The sequence below is a fragment of the Lytechinus pictus genome, chromosome 5 (assembly GCF_037042905.1).
Source record: "Lytechinus pictus isolate F3 Inbred chromosome 5, Lp3.0, whole genome shotgun sequence".
NCBI classification, from domain to species: Eukaryota; Metazoa; Echinodermata; class Echinoidea; order Temnopleuroida; family Toxopneustidae; genus Lytechinus; species Lytechinus pictus.
In genome coordinates, this window is record NC_087249.1 from 30330816 (window position 1) to 30352024 (window position 21209).

The 21209-nt window shown below is 35.6% G+C and overlaps 1 protein-coding gene across 1 annotated transcript; it reads right to left on the reverse strand.

Annotated features, from left to right (window-relative positions):
• Positions 1-6786: 6786 nt before the first annotated feature.
• Positions 6787-21040, reverse strand: LOC129262130 (uncharacterized). Its single transcript, XM_064100221.1, has 6 exons — positions 20338-21040; positions 19475-19615; positions 17359-17525; positions 15549-15709; positions 13150-13303; positions 6787-12043 (listed from the first exon to the last, which is right to left on the reverse strand). The coding sequence occupies exons 1-6, from the start codon at positions 20431-20433 to the stop codon at positions 10642-10644; spliced, it is 2121 nt and encodes a 706-aa protein (XP_063956291.1). The 5' UTR covers positions 20434-21040; the 3' UTR covers positions 6787-10641.
• Positions 21041-21209: the final 169 nt, after the last annotated feature.

The following is a 21209-nucleotide window of genomic DNA, read 5'->3' on the forward strand; positions in this document are numbered from 1 at the left end:
GTGAATGAGTGACATCATCAACTCTCTCATTTACATATCACTGACTTGTGCATATAACTGTTTTGTGAATAAGCGAAACTTAGAAATGCCATACACTTTTTATATATTTTACATCCGATTTTGATGAAATTTTCAGCGTTATGCTTGTTTGATTTTTCTCTATCGATTGAAATCAAGTTTTTCCTGGGGTGGCTTTGCCGTTTAAAAATGATTGACGTATGGTCGAGAAAAGCTGCATGAAATCATATTTGATTCCTGCATTAGCGTACCTAAGGGGGGGGGGGCAGACTGCCCCCTCCTGACGAGTCACAACACATGCAAGGGACGTATCTCTGCCCCCCCCCCCCCCCCCGACGAGTCAAAACTGATCCCTGACGAGCTAAGTGGGCCCTTCCTTTGAACTTGAAGACCATTTTGTTTTGCTTGTCAATTTTATTCTGGTGCGAAAGGTCCTTTACTTGCGGTTGAAGACCTTTTTTTTTGGCGGACGAATTTGCCCCCCCCCCCCTTTGGAAAATCCTAGGTACGCCACTGGATTCCTGTATTGGACGGTGGGAACGTTCAAGGCACTCTGACAAAAATTTATTGTAAAAAAAAATCAGAAAACATATTTGTGGAGATTCGAGGAAAATCCATCAAAATTAAGAAGTTATGATTAGATTTTGAAGTTTTTGATCTGTGACGTCATATACGAGCAGCTGCCCCGCCTCGCGCCAATGTAGGGATATGGAAAACTAACGGACAGAAGAGGTCTTCACTGCACACGCGCACTCTTGAATTTCACTTCCATCATACCCTTTTTATTTCCACAAACTAATGTGTATCTATAGGATAAGATGGAATCAGGTAGATTTTTAGTTCCCTGGAAATGAACATCTTCTTCTATCAGCAGACCATAATTTCATTTACATCCAATAAGTGAGAAATGTGGTACTTAAAATCCGAAGTCAGGGATATATATTGGGATGATGGGTTTGGGGGCATGTGGACTATATCTGTCACATCGGACGGCATGTACTTTCGTTGGGATTTTAATAAAGGGGATATTGTAAGGCAAATACTCATGAAAGAAAACCATGAGGATTGGTTAAAAAGACTTAGTGCAATACCAATCACTGAGGAGAGTTTGTGAGATAGCAAAGAGCAGACCCACATGCCCTAGCTTACTCAATGTACAGTCAATACACCATATAGGGCGGCTAGCTGGTCTGAGCTTTTGTGTATACCCGCGGCGTCCGTTAGGTTTTTGACTCACAATTAGGCTTTCCAGCTCTTTCCATTGCTATGCTGAACATTTTATGAAATATATATATATATTTATTTTATTCCATATGCCGAAGCAGATTAAATATATATATATATATATATATATATATATAATATATATATATATATATAGTGCGTATCAAAAAAAAGTTTACACTTTGAAAAAGCCCAGGGAATTCAAAAATATACAACATGTGGGTAATTTGTTCACATATAATCTTGGGTTTGGGTCTCATCTATCCAATGAAAGTAAAACTTTGACAGAATGTTACACTTGAGTGAGCACTGTCCATTTTTGTAAAGCTCGCAGAAATCTGTTTGCGCAGAAATGCTCGTTTTAACGCTGTGTCAAGGGGAAAGGGCAGAATCAAACTTACCCTGCGAAACATTTCTCATGCATTTCCCTTGTACTTTTAGTCAAATAAAACGGATACATTCAAGCATTTTGTAACAATTTTGCCAACCAAATTGAAATTTCAACATTTAGTAAGCACAACCTTTACCCTTTTTGTGCCAGCTGGATCTGAGGACACAACTGAACCTGAACAAAAGTTTATATCAGACATCTCCAGCATTTTTTTCACTGAGTTTTTATCATTTAAAGTGGGTTACATTTCATTTTTCATTTAATACTTGTTTCTCCACACTTTTCCCAAGCTTGACAATGATTAACAAAATTAAAATCAAGCCTAAGCCATTTCATGTAAATCACAGCTCAGTGTAAAGCAAATATCATCTCGATGGCCTCGGTGTGTGGGGGAGTGGGGTGGGGCGCAGCGCAATGCACTCTTCGAAGTGTTTTTGACAAGAAAACAGGTTTAAAAAGGTAAAAGATATCTGCAAATCAATTTTACTAGCTAAATTCCACGTTTTCTTCATGATTAAGGCCTATACTTTTATTATTTAAAAGTTCTGCGCAAATCATTTTTCACTAAATTTTCAAAAGTAAGTGGTTCTCACTCAAGCGGAAATATTTTTCGACAGTTATATCGTCATTTGCTTAAATGGATCTGTACCCATGGGCAGTGGCGTACCGTGGGTCACGGCATTGGGGGGGCACCAGCAAAAATTTTGAGTCACTTCGTGAGCGCGCGAAGCGCGCTCAGTTGCAAGGTATACTGACCTAATAGAGACATTTTAAAGACAATGCCATTAAACGGATGTATTTAACTAATCAAATAATGCGAGCGCGAAGTGCGAGCTGAAAATTTTGATATTCAGACCTAAAAAGGGACATAATCAATTTTTTGTAATCATGATACGTACCTGTCTCGCTAAGCAATGCGAGCGCGAGCTGAAATTCTTGTATATATTGACCCCAAACAAGGAGATTTTAAGGACTATATATATTTTAGGAATCCATTAAGAGTATACATATCTAACCATAGTCATCTAATGCGAGTGCCAATTAAGCGCTTGTTGATTTTGTTAGAATTACATCTGAACACATGAAGTACTTGTAGTCATTGTAATCATGAATATCATACGCATCTCACTAATCAATCATTGCGAGCGCGAAGCGCGAGCTGAAAATTTAGATAACTCAGACCTGAAGAGTGGCATTTTAAGGCTTGTATGTAGGAATTCACGAAGACCATACGTATTTCACTAATCAAGTAATGCGAGCGCGAAGCGCGAGCTGAAATTTTTTGATATTCACATTAGAAAAAAGGGACATTTCAAGGACTGATCCGTATTCATGGAGAGCAGACATATCCCACTAATCCACTAATGCGACAGGAAATGTTTTATATTAAGACCTTAACATGGGGCAATCACTTTAAGTAGTCATGAAAAAGAAGCATATGTCACTACATAAAACAATAATAACTCGAAGTGCGAGGAAATATATTTGGTGTATATTGACTTGAAAACGGGAGGTTTTAGTACAACAGGATTATATATCTCATTAAACAGACAATGCAAGCACCAAGAACAGTGAAGACATAGGCCCTGAGAAAATTATGTTTCGTAAATTTATGATAAAAATGTTTATTATGTAATTTACCATAACATAGTTATAATATAAAATTATAATGAATAAGAAGTTCTTCTTTCCCACTTCGTGGCTCTTCCTTTCTCCCTCTTTTTCTTCTTTTACCCGTTTTTTTTTTTTTTTTGTCAGCCGATTGGGGGGGGGGGCACGTGCCCCCCATGCCCCCCCGTAGTTACGCCACTGCCCATGGGTGTCGATCACGGGGGGGGGGGGATATATCCCCCCAATATTTCAAGTGGGGGGATGGCCTGTATTATCACCCCCCCCCAATAATTTAGGGAAGAAACATTATAATAATGATGATGAAAAAATGAAAAGTTTGATCATGATGATTATAGTGATGATTATGCCATCAATCAGTTTGTTTTCCTCGCAATTTGTGTATATTGTTATTAAATAAAAAACATTCTTTTTTTCAGGACTATTAAACAGATGGGTGGAGGTTCAAGGTGAAAAGGCGAGAAATGTTTTTGTATATGATATTTTTTAACACATGACATAAAAGGACCCCAACGAAAAACAACTTTTGTTGATAGGGTGTTCCATCCCACCAGTGGTGAATAAATTAATTTTAATACATCAATTCATTCAAAAGGGTGGACAATAAACGGGAGTAAAAGGGTGGCAAGATAAATCGTCTAAGGAATGACCATATAGCTATTACAGTATATAGCTCTATGGAATGACGGTAAGCCCGATGGCGCACGAGAAGCCACACAGTTTGTAATTTGTGTTAGTAATTGGTCCGAATCTGCATGTTATCATCATGCATTAAGAAAAAAGATATTGCCAGTCGGGTTAGATTTAAGAGAGAAGTTGTATACACAGAGGCGTCGATCGGGGGGGGGGGCGATCGCCCCACCAATGAAAATATTTGGGGGGAACATATCGTTTTGCCCCCTCCCAATAATTCCGCATGTGTAACTAAAAAATAAAATAAGATTGTAATGCTACACTGAAACCAGCAAGCGAGATCGAGATACCAACTCGATTTTGATTTAAAATCGTGCTCAAAATGTCTGCATTTCAGATTGGAATATAAAAATTTTCAGCTCGCGCTTCGCGCTCGCATCATTTCTGTACCAAAACCCCATACGTTTCATGATTAAATAGGTGAATAGAATGTCCCGTTTTCAGTTCTGTACCTCAAAAGAACTCCCACTTCGATTTGCAATAATCTTTTGTTGGATATATATCTTGTTCTTTTTAAAAGCGTCCATTAAACTGTCTTTTTTTCCAGATCGAAATATCAAAATTTTCAGCTGGCGCTTTGCGCTCGCATCTATTGTTCTTCTAGATACCCATCTTAATCATTGGTACCAAAAATGCTTAGAATATCAAGCTTTCACGTCAGAATATAAAGAAATTTTAGCTCGCTCTCTAGTGAGATACATGTATCTATGCCCCTCATGAGTTACTACAAACAAACCTAAACAGGTAATTTTTTCCTGTTTTCATGTCATACTAAAAAATTTCAGCTCGCGCTTCGCGCTCACATTGTTGGTGAGGGTGAGATATGTGTCTCTTTCTCATGAGTCATATATATATATATATATATATATATATATATACATATATATATATATATATATGTATGCATATATATATATAATATAGGCCTATGTGTGTGGGGGGGGGTGTGGGTGAGTTTGTTCGTTTTGTATGATCGAGCGCCTTTGGAATGTTGATTCATGATTTTGCCCCCCCCCCCCATCTGAAAAATGGATCGACGCCCCTATGTATACATCATGCTCAATAAACAGATCACTATGTACATGGTCCAGATAATTTTTGTCATTTTTTCTTTCGTATGAGTTTAGAATAGGCTTACTTGTAACACATATTGAATTACACTACAGTACACTACAACAATGAAGGAATTTTCAAGAACACCATGCATATCAATTACTCCAAAATGTCCTAACTTGTGATTTCAGTGGGGGTAATGTTGAAAGATCCCCATCCACAAGAACTTTTGTGTCAATCATCCCCCCCCCCCCCCCAACCAAGAACACCGATCGACACCCATGTCTGTACCAATAGTAAAATGTGGAAAAATCTTTGGGATACTACAAATGCATAATTTTACAGGATTTTTTCAAAGTGTAAATTTTTTTGATGCGCACCAGAAAAAAAGAAACCGAGATTTATTGATGATTTTTCATAACTTAATTACAAATCATTGTAAAGCTGAGAGTCTCCTCTTTCATTTAAAATAACATACATGTAGATTATTTATCATTCATGCATGAGTGAGCAAAACAATTTGAAGGAAACCAAAAAGTTATTTGGCAGGCGGTATCCGAGTTTCAAAAAAAAAATCACACTTAAAAAAAGTTCAATATCTGCTCTTTAATTTGATACATCAATTACAGAAAACGGTCAAGAATTAACAAAGTTCTGTTTATTTGAAATAAGGCTTGAATTCCAATAATTTCATAAAATTAAGAGGTTTTACTGGATAGCTTTCAGACTTTTACTCGACGCTCCGTTTTGGTGACGATCAGCCATGCATAAAGTCTTGTTAACCGTGCGATAGCTTAGGTGAGAAACCGGTGAAAATGTGTGTTTCATGAAATTATGGAAATACAAGCATTGTTTTGAAGAAACATAGCTTTGTTATTTCTATACCATTTTCTACGATTTAGCTATCAAATTAAAGAGCAGATATTGAACTTTTTAGGCATGTGATTTTCTTTTTAAAATTTTGATACCCCCGCCAAATGACTTTTTGCTATACTTTCTTCAAATTGTTAGATATACTGTATATATATATATATATATATATATACTGTATAATACACATAAAGGTCAAGTCCACCCCAGGAAAATGCTGACTTGAATAAATAGAGAAAAATCAAACCAGCATAGTGCTGAAAATTTATCCAAATCAGATGTAAAATAAGAAAGCTATGACGTTTTAAAGTTTCGCTTATTTTTCACAAAACAGTGATACAAATAGGTGAGTCAGTCTATGATGTCCATCACTCATTATTTCTTTTGTTTTTTATTGTTTGAATCATACAATATTTCATTTTTTATAGATTTGACAATAAGGACCAACTTGACTGAACCATATAGTATCAAGCAATGCGAATTCTACATGTTCAGGGAAGAATTAATCGTTGTATCACTTGACAATGAGGAGAAAATTAGAACATTTCATCTTTCATATCATAAAATACAAAAGAAATAGTGAGTGGATGAGGTCATAGTCTCCTCATTTGCATACCAGCCAGGATGTGCATATATATGTTTGGTGAAATTAAGCGAATCTTTAAAATGTCATAACTTTCTTTTTTTACATCCGATTTTGATGAAATTTTCAATGGTATGCTCGTTGGATTTTTCTCTTTTTATTCAAATCAACTTTTTGTTGGGGTAGACTTGTCCTTTAAACTTCATTAAGCACACATAGTTATTCAATTTAAATAATATTCTGGAGCAATTATCTATGGGGGTGAGATAAAATTGACATTTCTGCCAATGACTGAAATAATGAATACACATGATGCTGGAATGAATATTATAAACAATGCCTGCATTGATGCTCGTTCAATGTTGAAATTTCTTTGGGTAGATGAACATATCTATAGATTGGAAAATTGTGTCAGCAGTTTAAGAAATATCACCTGAAGGTCAAGTTCATTCACATGTGTGTTTAATTGAATCAGCAAAGTCATGAAAGAAACAGAAATCATTACTGAACATGAGCTGAAAACATGGATATCAAGGCAATTTGAAATTTTGCATTGCTTTGTCAAACTTTAGCTGAAGAGAAACCATTAATAAGTTCATGATACCATTATGAATTAACTTTTAATTTTGTCATTATCAGAAAATTTATATTTCATATTGATGCTTCAAAAATTGTAGTCTTGTTATTAATCATAAAATACATTCTCCTAAATTGTCTAGGAAATAATTTAAAAGTTTCGCTGATTAAATTTCTTTCTTGTAACTTAAGCGAAAACAAATTGAAATTTTGATAAAAATTAACCAAATTTTGGTTAAATTTAACATAAAATATACCATTCAATTATCAAAATTTAACATTCAAATTAAGTATATATTTATTTTTCATTATCTCCAAGTGTTTCAGCTATTTTACTAATAAGGCATGATTTTGTTAAGATCTTTAATCTTAGTTAAACATTATAAAATGTCTCTATTCAAGCATAGAATTTTAATTTTTTTTTTATTTTAAAATAAAAAAAAAGATTTACAAATCTCTTTTGCCAGCAAAACATTGTCTTGAAAATAAACATAATATTCTTGTAAAATATACAAATATAGTACTGTAAATCTTGAATAAATATTTAGAAAATCATCATGTAAATGAATGAAAGACACCAAAAATGTAAGTTAAAAAAACACACACCCACAATTACATCATCGAAATATCTAGAATGCTGCTATCCGTCACTGATGTGTCTTTCCAGTGAAAGACAGTCTATTCACTATTTTCTCGCAATACCTTTCAATACCTTTATCTTATTAAAAATGCATCTAGTAGTTGCAGCAAACAATCATTTCATGAGAAAGTCTCTAAAATCAAGGTTAAATGCCACATATCTAGTTCTGTTACATTGAAATAAACTTATCTTTGTGAAATAAAGAAAACTAAGCTGAAAACCGATAATTCTGATAATCACTAACACAAAAAGGCATATGTGGGGACAATGTATTAATATTGTTTGGAAAAATACCTGACATTTGATACAAATTCACTGCTTATTTTGCTCCTTTCTCAGCAATTACACTTTTTCCCCGTCATTTGGCACAAATCTTTGATTTATACATACAAAAACTTGGGTGGTAATTTGATTGGATTCTGTTTTAACTCATTTTGAGATTGTTACCATAACTGGTATATCTTTTAAGGGCACCCCACAAAAAGTTCAAGGGAATAAACAGATAGAAATCCAATGAGCATAACACTGAAAAATTCATCAAAATCGGATGTAAAATAAGAAAGTTATGACATTTTAAAGTTTCGCTTAATTAAAAAAAAACCAGTTATATGCACATCCGGGTCGGTATGCAAATGAGCAGACTGATGACGTCATCCACTCACTATTTCTTTTGTATTTTATTATATGAAATATTCTAATTTTCTCCTCATTGTCAAGTGAAACAAAGATTAATTCCTCCCTGTAAATGTGGAAATAGTATCAAATTATAACTACATTGTTCAGTCAAATTGGATCATATTGTCAAATCTGTAAAAATGAAATATTGTATAATTCAAACAATAAAAATCAAAAGAAATAGTGAGGGACAGCATCGGGTTGTGCATATCACTGTTTTGTGAAAAATAGGCAAAACTTTAAAATGTCATAACTTTCTTATTTTACATCCGATTTGATGAATTTTTCAGCATCATGCTAGTTTGATTTTCTCTATTTATTCAAATCAACATTTTCCTGGGTTGGACTTGAGCTTAATACATGATGTGCTAAGACCATTTGGTCTAATATCAACTAGGTCTTATTGTCATTTCGTCTAACCATCACTTGGGCTAAATATCATTTAATGCCTATATGGTCTAATTACCACTTCATCTCCTTACCTTTTGGCACTTTGTCAAATGAAAATGTTGGTCCTTAGGGAAGCACCATTAGATACCCGGGGGGGGGGGGGGAGGCTGGAGTTTGGGTTGATGGAATTTCTTTTTCCTTTCTTCTTTGAGTTAAGTTTTTTTTCCTTACTCCATTTTTTTGCACCTTTCAGATGATTTGTCAGTGGACCAAGTTTTTTTTTACTCTGATGGTGAGTCAAGTTTTTTTTTTACTCTGACGGTGAGTCAAGTTTTTTTTTGCTCATATAGCAAGTCAATTTTTTTTGGGGGAAAAACTTTCAGCCCCCCCCCCCTGAATATCTAATTGTGCGTCCCTTAACAGTTCATCTAATCACATACACTAATGGGGTGTTGCAAGAAACTTGCGATCAATTGCAAGTCTATTTTCGGTCTCTAAATCAATTGCATATCTTGCAATAAATTGTAATTTGTGATTGATTGCTGAATTGATTCTTGCAACAATGAGTGTAATCTGATTTGCTACAGATAAAATTGATCTATCGATTGTAATAAATGCAACAGAAATTTTGCAATTGCAAATATTTTCTTGCAACATCACCTAAAGTGGTGTCAGACCAAGTGGGTTATAGAATAAATGGTGTAGCGTAAATGGATATTATATTGTGTTTTACTTCAATTTTTTCTAATGTTATTTTCATGTAAATTTTTCATACTATTTTCTTGGAAAAGAGAGAGAGAGAGAAAAAAAGAAGAAACTGAATGAGAAAAAATGCAAAATAAGCTAAGTGGCAATAATAAAAAACTGAAACTAATATAGAGCATAATCAAATAAAGCTGCTCTATATGCACTTTGCATACAACTCTACAATATGTATATTATAACAAATATAAACAGCCTTTTTGAAGCAACTCTTGGAATATGTAAGATTGAAGAGTCTTCATTTCAAAATAAAATTAGACCAAATGGTAGGAGACCAACTGGTAATCTTGATAAAATGTCCTTAGCCCAACTGAGATGAAACCAAACAAAAAGTAGACAAATTATTTGTCAGTAGACCAAGTGGCAATTTACTGGATCGTCATCTTGCCGGAATGTTCCTTTTAATACAAAATAATGTGCTCTGATAAAAAATATATGTTCCTTAGGTATCATATTATAGCCTGATAAGTGGAATGGCTGATTAACAATCATTCTGTTACGTCCAGGCATGTCGAACATAATCAATATATATGTCACAACTATTACGCAAGCTTGCATTTCTCAGCAGCAAGCTAAGTTAAAAAACAGGAGCTACAAACTATATACATGTACATCTTTATAGAATTTCAAAACTATACAATCATATACTGTCTGCAATAGAAATACTATTAGAATGTAACAACACTTTGATAAAAATATTTATATCCATAGTTGAAAGACAAAACAATTTTATTCACCAGATAAAACTTTGAAATTAGACCAAAAAGTAATTCAATTAACCATGAATATTTCTTCACTTCATTATGCATAATGTAGTATTCATTACTTTCATTCACTGATCCAGTATTCTGTTGTTGTCTCAATCGACACAGTTCCATTCATTTATTTCTTTCACTTGCAAGAAATGCAAAAATTTAACAAGAAAATAGAATGTACATATTTGCATAATAATTGAACTGCCTACCAGTTTCAAATGCTTCTCTCTTGCCCCTTCACTTGAATCATAAACTGTAATATATTCACTTCTGATCAATGGATATTTCAACAATTTCTCTTTTCCTACCTCCATTCCCCTTTCCTACCCACCCTTCTCCTTTTCATCATTATTCTCATAAGCCGCATTTAGACATCATTCCCTTACTGTGGGGGCCCTGCATTATTATAATTGTGAGTCTGATTGCCAATCACAAGGTTGGTTACTGGTCCAGTGATATTAAGGATCAACTTTTGTGGTTTGTCATTACTACCATGCTGAGCTGGAAAATCCAGGTTCATTTCAAGAGGTGCATCTTTTCCCTCTCCATCTCTGGGTCTCCTTGTTTCTTCTTCAGCCGACCCCCTCCATCCTGTACCATCACCTCCAGAAACATCTCCCCCAACCTTCTCCTCCTGTTTATCTGGGAGAAGTCTCTGATATTCATCAGTCTCTTCCCTTGATCTACTGTCAACAGCTTCTTCCCCATTAGCTGGCCCATCCAAACTGTCTTTGGTATCCCCAGAACCCAAGTGCAATGGCACACTTTCATTATCTTCACTGCTTCTAAGAGTTCTGGCATTTTCACTCATCCCAGATCTGAAGCTACCGTTCTTTGAAGAATCATCTTTTCTGTTCTCTTTCGTGGGTTGCGACTTTTTTGCGTTAGCCGAAGCAATCAAGTTTTCTTGCTTGCCTTCTCCATGTTGGTAATTGCTATCAGGATCAGGCAGAAGACATTCAAGTTCTTCTCTCTTTGCATAATTTTCTTCAAACCCTAGCCTCATGTTGTTTCTCTGGGCTCCATCTAAATCTGAGGTCTCCGTCTGAAGGTTATCCTCATCAAGACCGATGACATTGGTTGATGTGCATTGCAAAGTTGCATCAGACAGTAGTGTCTGTTTTTCATAAGGTACCGCCTTGCAACTATTCCCTTCTTCTTCTCTCCCCCCACCCACGTTTGTTGGAGCAACATCAGATTCTATACTAAATATTGGTGACCCACCATCACTCGTCTCGAGACCATTAACAATATCTTGCTCCAATCTCCTTGAACTTGAGGGATGATCGCATGTGTCAGACACACAAAGACCTTCAGATATTTCAAGTGGAGGTTTTCCAGAATCCCTGCAATGTGAATTCAAAAATGGGTGGAAATCACTCGAACTGTTCCCATTTTCCTTCAGGTCATCTACAACTTTATGGTCAGAGTCGGTCTTGTTCACATAAGGCAAAGGAATCTCTGAATTACCACAGGTAGGATGCTCTTTCCTCTGTAAAATAGATGAACCTTCGGGGTAATTAATTTCATTTGCGCTGTGGAAGGCCTCTAAGACTGTTTTTTCACAATCTTTATCATCTTCAACATTCTCTCCAGATCCACCACTTAGAGTTTGCTCTTGAGTTTGACATTGACCAGCTGTCACAAGTGGAACTGTGTCTACTACCATTGCTTTGACTCCTGTATGATTATTAGCAACTATCACAATCCCTCCAATACTACCACTATCTGACAAGCCATGATCTTCTCTGCCATGGGTCTCATCTGGATACGAATGAGTCTCTCTACAAGGAATTAAAGAATCAATTGATATTAAAGAATTGGATGATAAAAAATCTCACTACAAACAAAGCAACAAAAAAATTGTTTTTTTTTTATAACTTTCATCACCTACCAATATCAATATTTTCTAAAACTAAAAATAACATACAAGTCAGGATGTATAGCATACTGTAAAAGGATAAAAATGAAATGAGAAAACAATATACAGTGTATGTAAGATAAGGATCCGCAATGAATGATTGAATATCCCCCAAACAGCGAATGAATTCTTTTCGTTTATAACGCACTTGTAAATCTTTGATGACTGTACCATCATTAGTTGAGGTGTTCTCAAGAACTTATACCACAACAATGAATTAAACAATAAAACTCCTTTTGGAAATTAGAAAAGGCCCATCTATTTTTCTCTTCAAATGTCTAATCACAATCTCACTTCCCTAGGGGCCTTTTCACACGTGAATCTTGAATCATCATTGTAATGATTGCTATTGTAATCGTGACTGTGATAAGCGTTCATGATCTCATCATGTTCTAGTTTGGTTTCACACGTGCTAAATATTTGTCATTAGCCTTATTTTTCACTGGAATCATCATTCACATTACAATTTTTTTTTTACTGTGTGAAAGGGCAGTCAGACTCTTTCAATTACTGGCTTATGTGAGTCAATCACAATAGAGTGTGTGCAAACAGTTTTCTTCAAAGGTACTCTCACATAAATAGAAACTATGAATATGGTGGCTCAGTGGTTAGAGTGCACCTCACTCTGGCATAGTCATACCAAAAGACCTGAGAAATGGCCTTCTTGTCAGGCGCTCAACATTTCAGAACGTTTGGAGAAGCGTAATTGTAACAAAGTGTTATGCAGGGCCCGCTTGAAAATCAGCCAATAGAAGTGGCTACCATGGGTAAATAAGAGTTTACTATTACTATTATCCAATATTAATATAATGTTCAATGGGTGAAAATGCATCTGTTTTGATATAACATACATGTACATTTACGATATATTCAGTTTCATCATATCTCCATCTTGAACAGCATTTTCCCGAATGAACAGAAAAACTCTTCCAATATTAAAATCAAAATTAAAAGTTTATATAAACTTACACATCTCCCAATACAGTTTCCGAGGAAGGTTTTCGATCATTTCTGCAATGTTTATAGCATACATAGACTGGTATCACACTGCCGCCGATAAGGACAACGGCCAGAAGAATGATGATAATGACGACTCTCGTAGACACACCTCTAGCCACGTGATCTAATGTAGGAAAGAAGACCAATGTCATTTTTTTTCTTTTGCTGAAAAGGATCAAGAAAGGTCTTGCCATAGACTTACATACAACATTTGTGCCAGAGTGTCAACTAAAGCGGAATCCAACCTAAGTCATAAAATGTTATGTAACATCTGGAGCGGAAACATTCAGTAAAAACAGAATGGTGACAGTTGGAAAGAAATCAGACAAGCAATAAGGAATTTACACCTCAGTTACATGTATATGGATTAAGATAATTTTGTTAATTTCGAATTGGCAACTGGGAGAACTGGTAGCCTCTGGGACATCTACCCCATAGGCCATGTACTGTACTTACATGTAATTCTCCTTTAAAGTACCTATTCCCCTGCATGGCAGTACTTAATCAAATTAAAAAACACAGGTAGCACATATATTTTACAACTTTTTAAAATTCATTACTTACTAAATAGTTTGTCCGATATTGTTCAAACTTTCACCTATCTACTTGACTGAATTTTCCTCTAAAAACAAGTTTTAAATTTAATCTTTATTTGGGTTTGACTCCCTTTTGATCTACACACAACATTGATAGAGCCAAATTATATCTGCTCCAAGTTTTGGTGACATTCTTAACTTGAAATTGTTACCACTCATGCACATACAACTTGGGGCATCTTGAAGACAAGTTACTTCCAATTTGCTTGAGACCTCAAATTTCATAAGCTCACATTCCTTTACTAATTTTTTTTTAAAGTACACACCTAGTTACCAAGAATGCATACGGCATTTCCATTTACTTGAATGTAGAATGAAAGAGCACTGTTGATTAAATGCCTTGCTTACGGTCATGGGTGCCGTGGCCAGGAACTGAACCCCAGACTTTCAAATGTCTATATTTAGGCACCTTAGACTACTCGGCCACGGCATCTCCACATTCCTTAATTACTGTTGCAAGTGCTGGAGGTAGCATCCCCCTCCACTTTTCAATTTCATGCAAATGCTATTTCATATCTGTATTCATATGTGGAATCAATGGTGAGCTGGAAGGATCAGCTTCTAACATTGGCAACATACAGTTCAATCAAAAACTAAATGATATAAGCAGGGGCGGATCCAGGATTTTCCAACAGGGGGGGGGGGGGCCAATTTTTGGAGGAAAATTTTGACAAGCCAAAAAAAAGAAAAAAAAGTTTTCAACCACAAATAAAGGATATTTCGTACCCGAACGAATTTGACAAGCAAAAAAAAAAAAAAAAAAAAACGGTCTTCAATTTCTAAAGAGGGGGCACACCTCTGTTTTAATGGCATTTTTACATAACAAATTATTTATTTTGCTTCTCAAAGGGGGGGGGGGGGGGACATGTGCACCCCCCTTGGAACCGCGCCTGGATATAAGAATTATATATGATTGAAATACACTTGAAACTGGTACCAGGAATGATTGAGAATGATATATATTCATTTGATATCATTCACATGAGAAAAGGGAGGGAATCAAACCTCTGTCATCAGAGCTGCAATATCTTCAATGCAGATATGCTACCACTTCTTGACATTTTTAATATTTTATCAAATGAAACCCCCAAGTTTTGAAAAAAAAACTTGGCCTTCACACAGGAAAATGTATTAAACAACAACAAAAATGCTAAAAGAAAGAAGCAAAACTTATAGAGAGAAAAAACCAACTTGTTAATAATATATTTCAAGAGAGTTTCCCATGCAGTCTGAACATTGAAAATAAATGATCAGTTATTATCTCACACTCACAGAGAAGACAATATTCCAGTGGATTTTCAGAGCATATGTTGTGCTTTTTTTTTTAAGGTATATGACATGTGCAGATTATACTATCACACTATTATATATACACAAACACAATTATAATAGGAGTACCGTAGACTTCTCTGTGAATGCAAGCAATTTCTCAGGAAATCATGTCCAAAAGGGAAATTAATTGTTGAAATCAATTATTTTTTTAACTACATGTATCCACTGCAGTATGGCCATGTCATTCCTAAATATGGGGCATAATGGGGCTTTAATTTCAAAATCATATACTCTCTTAGAAATCACCATATCTATGAAAACGTATTATCAATCACGTATTGAAAATGAAGATTGGCAATACTTCATCAAAATTATCGACTTCCATTTACTGTTTACATTTATCTGGGGTGGACTTGGCATTTAGATTTATGAAGGTTTTGTTCCTTAACTAGTTCAAGAGCATACAGTTGAGGGGCTTCATTATACAATGTGATCTCATACCTGGATACAGAGGTAGTGATGACATCCAAGATGTGATGGTAGCTACGGTCGTTACCTGCTGATTTTCAAGCCAAACTTTGCAGGCTGGGATCATTCGAGGATTGCTCAGCTTTTCACACTTCTGATTACAAAGATCTGGGTTTTGTGGATCTTTATAAAACCTAAGGAAAGAGCAAACATTTGTTCAGGTTATTTTCAATAAAACCCGAACTAAAATTAGTGGACTGATCTTCAAATTCTAGTCATTTTTTTCTCCACAAATCCCTACACAATGGATCCATCGCTGAAAGAGTTTCAATCAAGCACACATCAAACTATCAATCACAACTCGAATTTCAGCTTGATAAAAGCACATTTAGGATTGCATATGACCTGAGTTTGACAGGGCTAAAAGGCTTTCCCTGCTTTCCTGAAAACACAAGTATACTGTTACCGTATAACACTCTTTTTCCAAGTTCAAAACAAGTTGAACCCCTGCCTTGCCTGTATTACAAGATTCATATAGAAGCAGTGTTGATTTTGAAAACAACTGAATTTTCACGAAAGGAGAATAAAAAGTTAGACACCCATTCATAAAATGATAAAATATGAAGTTCTTTGACCCCCAAATTGCCTTTTGTTTGACCTTGACTGTGAAACTTTGTTTAAATTTCAAAAAACAAACTCATTTAAATTTCATTTACTTTGATTTAAAAGTACTTTTAAAATAATGAAGAAAAAACATATAACAATTCTGATACTTCATCTGAAATGACCTTTACCCAGTAACCTATTATTATAGTTCATCTAATTTCTGAAACCTGTTCATCACATCCAGGTTCGACATAATACAGAGTTTTTACAGACTTATAAATTCAATATTATCTTGAAAGTTCATAATCTTGACATTTGGTTAGGTGTTTCCTAAGTTGATATCAGTTTATTGACCTCCAAATGACATTTGACCTTCACCTAAACTGACCATTAATTGTTCTGGGATAGTGAATTAAAAGTAGGTTGGATTGATTATCATCATCATCATGATTCAAATAGGCAAAGGTATACACTCATATCTGAAGTGTTTCTTAAATATTACCATGTGAACAATTACAAATTCACCACAACCTTTTCCTTCCATACCACACATATCCTGATTTCCTCCTTTCTTTTGTTATTCTAATTCTTGTTTCTTCTCCTTCTCAACATCATCATCATCATCATCACCATAATGTCATAAACCACTATTATCCTAATCACCACTATCATCACCACCATCGGCATCATCATCGCTGCCTTCGTCATCATCTGTCTTTCCCTTTTCTTTCTTTTATCTTCCTCTTCAACTTCTCATTCTACTTATCTCTTTTCTTTGTTCTCTTCTTCCTCTTCACTTTATCCTTATACATGTACCTCTTTTTCTAATCCTTCTCACTTTCCTTTTCATTTACCTTCTTTCTTTCCATATTTCTTCTCATCCTCCTTCTCTTCCACCACCTCCTCTATCCCACTCATCTTTCTCCATCATCATTAGCACCACCACCACCATCATCATCATATTATTCCATCCCCCAACTTGAATAGCATGATGTCATGTATTTACGCCCATGCATGGAATGAAATGAACAAATGAATAAATTTAAATTTCCTCATTCTGCCATACCACACATACATGTATTAACTGATACTCCCCAAATTAAACAACCAATGTCTTCTAAATATGCAGAGTTCAAGGTCGATCCATCAAATAATTCAATCAAGGTAATCATGTGGGCAAAACAGTCCTGAAAGACGAGCCACATGGTGTAGGAGGGGGGAAAAAACCTCTCCTTACCCAGGGAGGCACTCTCCACACACACGATCAGTAGAGAAGCTGCATTCTTGATCAATCACAGTGTTTTCACATAATCTGCAAGCCACACAGTCATAGTGATTGTAGGAGTAGTGATCCTCAGGACAGGGGACACAGACAGCATCACCATTCTCTCCATCTCCACAATACTAGCAAATAAAATGAAAATGAGGGGGGATATGTTTAATTAAACAAGTGGAATGCCTCTGGCCGTCTCACCTGCATCACGCGATTCAATATAGCAGCAGTGCTGATTTTGAAAACTACTATAACTCGCACAAGATGTTCAGTGATACTTGGTTACTCTTATTTCCACGTTTTATGAACTAGACCCATACACTTATAGAGATATGATGGTAATTCAACAAATACCCCCAACGTGGCCAAAGTTCATTGACCTTACATGACCTTTGACCTTGATCATGTGACCTGAAACTCGCACAGGATGTTCAGTGATACTTGATTACTCTTACATGTATGTCCAAGTTTCAAGAGAAAGATCCATCAACTTTCCAAGTTATGATGGTAATTCAACAGATACCCCCATTATGGCCAAAGTTCATTGACCTTTGACCTTGGTCATGTGACCTAAAATGCGCAAAGGATGTTCAGTGATACTTCATTACTCTTATGTCCAAGTTTTATGAACTAGACCAACACACTTTCAAAGTTATGGCGGTAATTCAACAAATACCCCAATTTGACCAAAGTTCATTGACCCTAAATGACCTTTGACCTTGATCATGTGACCTGAAACTTGCACAGGATGTTCAGTAATACTTGATTACTATTATGTCCAAGTTTCATGAATCAGATCCATAAAATTTTAAAGTTATGATGGTAAATCTACAGATACCCCCAATTCGGCCAAAGTTCATTGACCCTAAATGACCATTGACCTTGGTCATGTGACGTGAAACTCATGCAGGATGTTCAGTGGTACTTGATTAACCTTATGTATAAGTTTCATGAACTAGGTCCATATATTTTCTAAGTTATGATGACATTTCAAAAACTTAACCTTAGGTTAAGATTTTGATGTTTATTCCCCCAACATGGTCTAAGTTCATTGACCCTAAATGACCATTGACCATGGTCATGTGACATGAAACTCAGGCAGGATGTTCAGTAATACTTGATTAACCTTATGGCCAAGTTTCATGAACTAGGTCCATATACTTTCTAAGTTATGCTGTCATTTCAAAAACTTAACCTCAGGTTAAGATTTGGTGTTGACGCCGCCGCCGCCGCCGCCGTCGCCGCCGCCGCCGCCGTCGCCGTCGGAAAAGCGGCGCCTATAGTCTCACTCTGCTATGCAGGTGAGACAAAAAACAATATAAAAATTAAAACATGCACTAATTTTCTCCCCTCTTTACTTAAAAAAGATAAGGCAAACCAAGCCACTTTAAAGTGTCCATTTTGTAATCCTTCCTTTCTTCCCCCCTTTAATACCAAACATTAATTCCTTTGAGTTTGAAAATAAATCATGTAACACTTGGTTACCACTTCAAAAATTCAATTTTCATTATGAACTTAAAAGATCTATCTAATCATTTGATTTGTGAATTGTGACTCTATCAGATTATCACCGCTCACATATTAGCAAAGTTCAATATTTTTTTGCTCAAATTGTTCTTGAGTTATCATATGCAAGATCAAGATATGGGGGGGGGGGATATAATCACCTCTGTGACCTTTGGGCCTGTGAACTCAAAATCTATCAGATCCTTATCACTCACATATGATGATGGACACAAGATTGAAGTTGGTCTAAAACAAGACATGTGACCTCTGACCCATGACCCCCAAATCTAATCAGATCATTTAATTTCTCTACAATTTTGAAGTTGATCAATCAAACAGTTCTTTAATTGGTCAATGGTGATCGTGAGAATATAATGACTAATGTTACATTTGACCTTTGACTAACAACCTCCACAACTAATCAGATCATCATCACTCCTACATACTGAGAAATTAACACGAGAACGTGAAGAAAGAACAAACAGAACCAGACTGACAACCTGAAAACACAATGCCTCCTAGCTGCAACCACCTACATGCAGTTGTTATAATGCATTTAGAAACAGTAATTTACCTTATTATGTCCAAATCCAGGTTCACACTGCACACACATCTTACACAGGCCATCTCTATCTAGGAAGAATCGAAGACCTTCACAATCATCAAAGCAATCCGGAGGTTGAGGATCTGATGATTGTCCATCATTACATGGGGTCTATAATCCAATCCAAATTAAAATCATGCAATCATGAATAGGAGCCTTTTATTTAAAGGACAAGTTTACCCCAACAAAATGATGATTTGAATAAATAAAAAAAAAAGCATATATAACACTGAACATTTCATCAAAATCGGATGTAAAATAAGAAAGTTCTGATATTTTGAATTTTTGCTTGATTTCACAAAACAGTTATATATGCACATCCTGGCTGTTATCTCGTAAATATTTTTTGAAATATTTACGTCTGACGTCACGGCTCGGGATACTACATGTATTCCCGGGTTGTGAGGTTAGATGCCAGGATTCATGACATTTTTGCCTATTTCGTGACAATGGTTGGAACTATCTTTGGAATTGGTCACATGACAGGTTTAGACCAATCATCTGTGGATATAATCCAAATTATGCAGAACTGTATTGTATAAAGGTGAATCCAACCTTGGTAAAATGTAGACTAGGGGGCCTATCAATACATTACTATAACTAGTTTTAAAAAAACTTTTGAATACAAGTTACATTTCACAACTTTCAAAATTCAAATTACCGGTAGATCTTCTACATTGTATTTCTCAGATTTTATTCAAACTTTCACCAAGGCAATTCATATTAATTATGGGTATCTTACAAGTTGTAGTCTTTCTCATAGTACTATTAGTCTTATAGATTTTGGATTGGATTCTCAAGTTCTCCTAAGTCATCCTAAAAATCTACCTTACCAGACTGCCAGATGTAAGCTCAAGCTGCAGGATTATAACTAAAAACACTGCCGACACGGTCACTTGTAGTTGTACTAGAAGCAACTTAGTCTTCATGATCCCTGTTGCTGTTGAAATTATTCAAACTCAACTTCACATCACATGATCCATCCAAAATCAAGATGGCAAGATCATTGGCAGAGTACGTAGTGGTACTGGTAGTGGGTCCTGATCCTGTCAACTGATCAAGGCCATCATCATCTTCGCATTATTTCCCTAGTCCAGACAGAATAGCAAAATTAGCATGCAGCCTGAAGCAGCTCACACTAGCTCACAGCAATGTTCAGCCACAGACACTCCACAGTGCAGTGCAGTCCGTTTACAATTATAGTCGATAGCCTAGGCTATAGCCCTAGTCTCCTAAGTCCTAGATACTTTCTTTAATCTAGGCTATTATGACGATTTTGCTAAATAAACGACAAAGATCAGTGTGCGCACTGCCATGTGAAGTCAATTTCCTTGTTTACAGTCTTCAATCAATGTCAAGTTAATAAAATAAAAGATGAAGAAAACGAAAACCGCGTAACCGCGCCCCTGACTCTCGCTCTTTAACTTTTAGGGAATTCCCCGTAGTTACATGTCGTGTGCACCAGCAGTTTTTTTGCACTTTCGTGTTTTTCGTCTGGAGGGTCCGGTGTTTCGAGAAAGTTTTTGTTATTAGCCTAAAAGTACCGGTATGTTGATTATGGTTTTTGAGATACCAATACAAATATATCAAATTGTGAAAAATAATAAATGTATAGATATAATAAAAATAATTTTAAAGCTATTGGAGATTTTATTATTTTTTATATAAATTACATGAATAATAATTAAAAAAATACATTGATCGA

Coding starts and splice junctions, on each gene's coding strand:
- LOC129262130 (XM_064100221.1), bottom strand. CDS start 20,433: ATGAAGACTAAGTTGCTTCTAGTACAACTACAAGTGACCGTGTCGGCA. Junction 19,616..20,337: donor AGCTTACATCTGGCAGTCTG/GTAAGGTAGATT, acceptor ATTGGATTATAG/ACCCCATGTAATGATGGACA. Junction 13,304..15,548: donor ATCACTACCTCTGTATCCAG/GTATGAGATCAC, acceptor TTCCTACATTAG/ATCACGTGGCTAGAGGTGTG.